An 8,128-nucleotide genomic window follows, 5' to 3' on the forward strand; every position below is an offset into this window, starting at 1 on the left:
ACAAAGTAAACTCTACACCGGCGTTGGAAACATAATTCACTTGAACATGAAGTGCTCATACACGGGCAAAACTTACGAAAAGCATGCGAAACCGCGGGAAACAGCTAGTTATTAATAATAATAGTAACATTACATTATACCCTTATTACAAAATTTCTTATGAAATACTCGTATTTATTTTCCATAAATGTATGAAAACAGTTATGATAACGATTGTTCAAGTATAACACTGAATATGAGCATTATACAAAAATAGCTCGCATTGATAGGTATAATTCTCAAAAATTACAATTGTTGCCATATTCAAAATTTCATAAAGATAATATAACAAAACAGGTGTATATTTTGCCTCTTATTAGTGACTTAATGGAAATTTTCCCAAAACTTATTGAATCATAAAATTAAAAAAAAGCATAATACGTATTTTAACAGTGTAAATGTTTTGTAATCATCTTTGTCAAAGCGTATTGGATATTTAGAGGCGATTTCGAAACTGTACCAATCAAAGTCAATGCTAGTTTTTATGTATATTATTCCTTAACATAGCGAAATGAAAAATTATTTTTTTAATAAAGAAGCTATATTTTTCGAGTTATACTGCGACAATTATACGTCGCTAAGGTGCAGTATATTTTATTTCAGGTACAGTATTCTTAATTTGAATCTACAGCAGTCTGAAAATCGTGACACGCTCATTTTTTCTATCTAAGGATGAGGGTCTTTTTATACAAACGCAGACCACGCATCATGTAAACATCACGCATCATGAAGGTCTTTTTATACAAACGCAGACCACGCATCATGGCTATGGCTCGAGAGAGGGTCAACGCGTTAGTACTGATGAGAGCCTCTGAAGAGTTGGTCATTCGCGAACTAAACAGAGTGCGAGGATGGCGATGATGATGGCCAGGAAGAGGGCTACCAAGAGCACTGCTCTGTCAGGTAACATCATGAATCGGTCCCAGCTCCAACAGCTGTTGTCCACATTACAAGAATGGAACACCTGAACACACAAGTATATTCTTGATCAAAAATGCGCTAATAAATATCGTATAGTTGTGAGTAAGTTGTATATAATTTGCATCTTTTGTAATCGTACTACGTAAAGTCAAACCACAAGCTTGATCTTCCAATAATGTACAGTTTGTGAGGAGAATTAATAAACTAAATATTATGCCAGAAGAAAAGAGGGGTTAGATATAAGGGTGTTCTATAAATTGATATAAGCGAAATTCATGCCGTATTTTTATAAAATAAATCCAGAAATGCATTCCATGGATCTAACTCCTCTCAAAATCACAGAAGCGATCACATACCTCCCTTCCTCTTTCCCTCTTACCAGTCGTCCAATATTCGCCAAAAAATTATCAGAGCTCAAGAAACTGTCATAGTCAACGCCACGGAGCTCCCATACTACACACTACACCATGACCTCCACAGCTGGCCACTTCTCCGCTATAAAACTTCAAACTCAGTTATCTAGTGAAGGGTGCATAGTAGCTAAGCCTTGTAGAGGATCACTTTAAAATATTTGTCTCTCTTTACATATATTAAAAATAAATTTAAATTTACTTTTGTGCCCCAAACCCTTTCTGCTCAAAATTATAAAATCCCAAATATTCCTCCAAATTCAATGGACATTTTGTTATCTTATTAAATTGAATTCCCCTTATTAAAACATCCCAAGTGCAATACTTGGTTCGCAGTCCAGAACAGCTGCAGTTTCCAGGAAGTGCATTTCCGGAATCATATTTATGTAAGAAAAATACTTATATTTATCCCTGAATCAACCTGTAGAACGAATTTTCCTTATTGCGAACTATTTTAGTAATCTTCTTCCTACACAAAAACATGAGAGTAAAGAGGAAACCCTTCACACACATCATTTTATTTTTTACAGGATTCCTCCACCAGTCTACTTATCTCACGTGTGGAACTCGTAATACTGAAAATATAAAAATCATTAAACGTAGGCTACGCATAGGTTTTTATCAAAATATATCAAAAGGGATACTCATAACAATAAAGGCTTTTAATGCTTGTATTCATTATTCACCACTGAATATGAGTGATATATTAACTGTGCACCGTAACCATTGTTTTTAATAATTCATTCACGAATAATTCACACTAAGAACCATTCAAAACTCTGTCAAGAATCTCACCAAATACTTTTATCACACGGTGCCGGACTTCAGCAGAATTTTAAGGCCCTTGTTATGATGTCTCCAAAATCTTAAAGACTTTCAAAGCATTTTTGAATATCTTCATGTAGGTCTTGAGTCTCCTATATAACTATTTGCAGACTTGTAACCATTGAAATTTAAGTATAATCAAATTATACTAAGGAATCTGAAGGACTAACCCACCTGAGTACGTGGGTTGCCCGGTTCTTCCGGCATTGGGGCTCGAGCATAACCGCTCTCACAGATGCAGTCCCCGGAGTCGTTGCTGAGGCGGCCGTAATGGCAATTGAGGAAGGCCATTCGGCTGGAATATGAGGGAACACACTCGGGCTCCAAGTCAGCATGAGACAGGTGCTGCAAGTCATCTTCGCTGAATCACAACCACAAAGTTATGAGGATGGATATGTGGATGATTGGTGGATTTACTTTCAATATAAAAACTCCAGTACCCTGAAGAGAAATACAACGTACAGTAAATACAAGTAGAGGTTCAGGCGTCTACTCATTTTCTATCCGCCCATTTAATGCTACCTTCAAATTACTCAACCAGGGTTTCCTTATATGTTATAATATTCTATCTTGACCCAGTAAGAACATTATCATTTAGAAATTTGGTTGGGTTTAAATCTTCTAAAAAAGAATTATACAACTTATTGTGGATTTCTTTCTGGATTATGTAACTATATTTTTACTGAGTGTGACTATTTTTATTTATTTTATGCAATTAGTTAGCCTTTTCTTAGTTGCTTGTCCTGCGGAAGTGGTTCTTAAGAATTATTTGGAGGGCATTGGCTCACAATAAAATAGAAAGAAGCATTATTTTATTATCTGAATTCTTTTCGCTAAGAGAGGATCAAAAACAGGAAGGAGAATCAGAAATTTTCCGAATTCAGAAACAAACTCAATGTTAGTAAAACTCGCTTTTTCACGGCTTTTATTATTCAGTAACGAACGTTCTCAACTTTTATATAATTTATTCAAAATGAGGAACTATCTAGCCGGTATGACAAAGTAAAAGAGGCCATAGGGATGAAATTAGGTATTTTAACACCCTTAGTAATATCGCAGTTATTAATACTTATGTACGTTTAGTTTTTTACATTTCTACTATATATTTTACTGCATAAATATACTACAACCTGTAGTGACAATTCTGAAATAACCGAATGGACTTCTTGTGTCAAAGGAGCTTTTGATCTTTTTTTATTTCTTTAGAGAAACAGTGAATCTTTTGGAAACAGCGGTTAGATAGCTGGTATAAATGACAATATATTTCTTGTTCTGTGAATTGACGATTGATGTGTGCTATTCCCTTTAAAATTATACTGCAATAGAAGGCACTGCAAACATTGCTGATATTCCTTAGCCATTCATCCAGAGTGTTAGGCAGTGCTATAAATAAGTACAAAAATAATCAAAAATAAATATTTTTGATTTAGTTTAACCGGAATATAGTGTACTTGCGTTGAACGTGGGGGGCCTTGTGGCTTAGTATTTGTCAGCGACAAGGTAATCAACACAAGTCTGCAGCCACTTGGGGTTGACCATTAAGATATTTAGTTGGTGCTGGTGGTACCTGAGACAGCCAGTCATGTCTGCACATCGATTGACGGTGACGTCATACACGGTATCCGGCATCCCTCGTCGCTTGGAGGGCAGACAGGCCGGGACTGGCTCACATACTCGAGTCCCACGGTTGAAGTAGCTCCTCAGGCCGAAGTACTTCTTGTGACAGTCCACCATCTTGCAGCTATCCAGAGCATCCTCGTCGTAGGACTTGCAGAGAGGCTGCTCCATTACATATCCGGGGAACCCTCGAAGCACGTGGCACCTGTAATCAATGTTGTTTGGTAGACATTATTACAAAAACACAGTTTACTCCTAAATACGAGAGTTACTCAGAAGGTATTTAAACTTTTACCATTGCGGGTGAAGGTGTATCTTCAGAGCAGGGCCGGGGAGAGCTAGAAGAAGCTACTAGCTAGCTCTCCCCGGCCCTGTCTTCAGAGGACGAGGAGTTGCCATTTACTAGATTTAGCGCAACACTTCCGACTTCAGTTTACTAGGCCTAGTACTACTTCAGCGATACGTGTAGGTTTGTATTGTCTGTGCACATCTGTTACTCTGTGTACTTGGTGTACTATGGTAAACCGGCGAAATTCGAATCGCTGACCCCACGGTAAATTTATTATATTGAAAACACTATAATGATTTTTCAAGTGTTTTTTGAATGTTTATAGTGTCTAATATCACCGTCATTACAGTGTATTTTGTATGAATAGAAACCATCCCATCCCATTTCTCAGAAACATATTGGCTGAATAGAAGCGAAGTGGGCTTCACAAATCATCATACGAAGTTAATATTTTAGATATCATCATTCAGCTACCTTTGCGTCGATTTTACTACTTGTCTGCCATAAAAATATTCCATATAATTTAAAAAATACACAACGGAAGCAAACAAATTGTATTATGTGACATCCAGAAAACTAAAACCAAACAGAATGTATAACAAGCTCCTAGTTTCAAACGTTTTTCACATAGTTTATATTAAGTTGTAGTCATTTATGTAAATGAATTAAAACAATGAAACACCCAACAATAATAGTGTCGTATATTCATATACATTAGATGACTGCGTTGTGCTTAATCAAACAATAGTCAACTTTCATCCATGCTTTAAGAAATGATGGCGATGTCTTGGGATGCTGAGGGACTCGGTTTTGAGATCCTTATAAAGTTTGGGAAGCAAGTTTTAAAATTCTTAAAGTTCTTAAGCAAAATTTACTTGTACCATTCAAATACAATAAGTACTTATTGTAATGGTTATAAAGAGACAAATTACGACCTTTATGTGAATCGTATGTCTAAGAAAACAATTCAATTTGGTTTATATCCACCTACTTGACGTTATCGTCAGAAAGGGTGGTGTCGAAGGCGATGTGCTGACGTGCCTCCTTGCTACGATTGCAGGACGTCATGTAGTGGACGGAAAGCAGACACTCGCCACGCCGATTGTAGGGGTAGAGTGTCGGGTATATCAGGGTAAAGTTGCGGGTCTTGCCGACATCCAATATGCGAGTCTCCGGGATCAAGTGGATATGTGAACATTCGGTGGAGCTACCTGGGAATTCCTCACAACACTGAACCATCGTGACCTCCACCTCGGTCGCCTCGGGGCCTCGGTTGATCACGGTGACGAAGAAGTGGATCCCGATGTGGTCCTTAACAACGGGCAACAATCCAGCGTCCAGGATCTCTACACAGCGAGGGGAAGCGGAAACTTCAGTCCCAAGGAGGCATAACCAAACAACCACGTAAAAATACATGTTGGCTAATTTTTAATAAGAACCTTATTTTATTGCTAAGTCACTATAGTGGGAAAACATAATTAAATAAAATTTAATAATTTATAAAACTTTAATTGTCAGAATTTTAGAAAAGTAATTGTTTACAAACAAAAAGTTAAAATGATAGTTTCACCATATGATCGGGTGAATTAATTTAACAAAAGTTTAACCATACGGACTTTCAAATTTAAATACTGTATGTCCTCATCCGTAGATTAGTGGATATAGCCACGGCTCTCTAATTGTGAGATCACGGGTTCAAATCCCGGGGAGGTCTCATCATACAGGAATAACAGCTAAAATGACCCAGAGAAGCCAGCATAGCCAAGAGCTGAGGCTTAAAAGAGATCTAATCTAACGTGAGTATTGAACAGGCCTAGATCTTACCAATCTTGTATTACTTACTATGTAGTATCAGTAGCCTCGTTTTGGTGCTGGCATTATACTAGCGTAAGATATTATAATATGAATAATGATTTTGTACTTGTTGTGTTTAATACACATCAAAGTACACTAACTGTATGTACACTACTTTTAAAGGAAAGGGTAATGAAGTGGTATACCTCAAAGAAATTAGTACTAAAATAATTAATTTCATGGTTGGTAATTAATGAAAGAGCCATGACTGGACTGAAAAGTACTCAATCTTACAGTTTCAATTTAACACTCTATAGTTCAATAATGCCATTTTTGTCATTACCTACTTGTATAAGTCAGTCCCTTTTCTACTTATAATTGCACATATATGTTTGTTACGAAAGCTTCTTTCATCCGAATCATGGCAGTTAGTTCTTCAAAATCACTCAATAAAATTCAACTTTCGACGTCCCCTGACATCCTCTTAAAATACCTAAACTCTTCTTTTCCATTGACCAAAAAGGTAGTGACGAGGTCAGGGAGGCTTTAGTGGCTCTCCAAGGAGGTTCGGGAGAGAAGGCGAAGTCTGCATGATGTTTTGCAGCTTGATGGCCCTCATGAGCTTCGGGCTCACTATAACCTCCTGAAGCATCGTCACAGACAACTTTTTCATACCTCAAATCCAGACAGGCACAACAACCCAACAGACAACCGTAACCCTGCGAGAGCGACCTGGTTAGTTATTAATAGCTGCAGACAATCCAAGAATCCAATTGGCCATGGCGTGTGTGAGCTGGAATATGCCGGTTTGCGGATTTTCTGAACCAGATACCATCTTCAATAGCCGTTAATAACTTGCAGACAGATATTTTCACTTCCTTTCTGTCAGCTTCACATTCTTTTTGTTTCGTAAAATTGAAGTTCAAGAAACGGTAGGGCCTTTACATACTTGAGTAATAGTTATTCAAGAGACATTTTTTACCAACGGTCAAGGTTTATAAAAAATACACTATTGAACTGGGCAAACATATGTTTCACATTAACACATCTGTTCATTGCCACAGTGTCTGAGGGCGATTTCTGATAATTTAAAAATCAATTAAAACCATTTCACTGTTGAAAAATACCTAAAATAAAATCAGCCCCAATTCTTTTAGGCCTAATTCTACAGCTCCTGTATTTTTCACACTTTTTGAAAAAGGAATCAATCGTATTTTTTCTTTCTGTCAGTTCGATTTTAGAGCCAACCGAAATAGTTCATCTGCAACCGCTTTTGGTTTAACGCGTATTCTGACATCTTTGGTCTCCGATGAACACACTATAGGTTTATTTTGTAATCTAAGCAGAGTATTTGTTGTGGCTGATCACCAAATCCTGCTTTGCAGGCTTGAAATATATGGAATTTGATGATTTGCACTGAATTGGTTTTATTCTTATTTAATTAGGATTAATTAAGATCTCTTTTATCCCTTCCTTATGTAAAAATATCTTGTGATTTCCTTAATAACGAATATAATAAGGTTTCTCTGACAGTATCTCTTATTTAATGATAATAGGCTTAGTTTGATTATCAATGACAATAATTATTAAGTTCTCTCCCAGTACAATTTTCTTGAAACTGTGTAACTATTAAACTTCTTAAATGGTTAGCTGCAGATAAATTTCATATCAATCTGGCTAAACCCAAAACTTCTAGAATTTCACTTTCAAACTGCACAAAACCTTCCTCGTCATTTTCTACTCAATAATCACTCTTTGAACAATGTCCTTATAACTGCATAGTTCTCAGATGTCTATTCCGAAATATTCTTAAATGGGACTCCACATAAATTATCGAGTTTTTTGTTCTCTTAGGAGAAGAAGCTTTAGAAATAGCACTTAGTCCTACAAAGACCTTTGCGCTGCTTCCGGATTGACATGATATTCTGGATGGGTAAGCTTGGGCATAGGGGGCGCTTCCTGTCGAAATCCATGGGGAATAATTTAATGCATTAATCTCAAGTTATGTCCCCTCGGAAGAACGGGAAGCTAGCTCTGAACCAGCCTCTCCAGTCAAAGCGGTCAGGGAGTAGCACACGCTTATCTAGGATAGCAAGCACCTTTGGCACTTAGGGAACGAACCACCACCAACTCCAACAGTAATCTCCCTCAGTAGACTAGACCTACAGTATAGAATTAACCTTGTACCCCAGAATCTCGACATTTTCAGTTAGTGATGTGCCTCTCCTAGACA

The 8,128-nt window shown here is 37.1% G+C and overlaps 1 protein-coding gene across 3 annotated transcripts; it reads right to left on the reverse strand.

Annotated features, from left to right (window-relative positions):
• Positions 1-312: 312 nt before the first annotated feature.
• On the reverse strand, positions 313-5,664 carry LOC124365224. Of its 3 annotated transcripts, none has more exons than XM_046821187.1 (5): positions 5,093-5,664; positions 3,763-4,017; positions 2,370-2,556; positions 804-1,003; positions 313-749 (listed from the first exon to the last, which is right to left on the reverse strand). In XM_046821187.1, exons 1-4 carry the CDS (start codon positions 5,515-5,517, stop codon positions 863-865), a joined length of 1,008 nt encoding a protein of 335 aa, XP_046677143.1. In that variant the 5' UTR covers positions 5,518-5,664; the 3' UTR covers positions 313-749; positions 804-862. The 3 variants fall into 3 exon arrangements, with proteins under 3 accessions (XP_046677143.1, XP_046677142.1, XP_046677144.1); XM_046821186.1 differs by having other exon boundaries at positions 313-715; positions 770-1,003; XM_046821188.1 differs by lacking the exon at positions 313-749 and having other exon boundaries at positions 810-1,003; positions 2,370-2,540.
• Positions 5,665-8,128: the final 2,464 nt, after the last annotated feature.

This window comes from Homalodisca vitripennis, chromosome 6 (genome assembly GCF_021130785.1).
Source record: "Homalodisca vitripennis isolate AUS2020 chromosome 6, UT_GWSS_2.1, whole genome shotgun sequence".
NCBI lineage: Eukaryota > Metazoa > Arthropoda > Insecta > Hemiptera > Cicadellidae > Homalodisca > Homalodisca vitripennis.

Bases quoted from the DNA above. Each gene is read 5' to 3' on its own strand.
- LOC124365224 (XM_046821187.1), bottom strand. From the start codon at position 5,517: ATGTATTTTTACGTGGTTGTTTGGTTATGCCTCCTTGGGACTGAAGTT. The intron at 2,557-3,762 runs GTACCACCAGCA...GTTGTGATTCAG, and splicing joins GACATGACTGGCTGTCTCAG to CGAAGATGACTTGCAGCACC. The intron at 1,004-2,369 runs GTGGGTTAGTCC...TTGTGTGTTCAG, and splicing joins CGGGCAACCCACGTACTCAG to GTGTTCCATTCTTGTAATGT.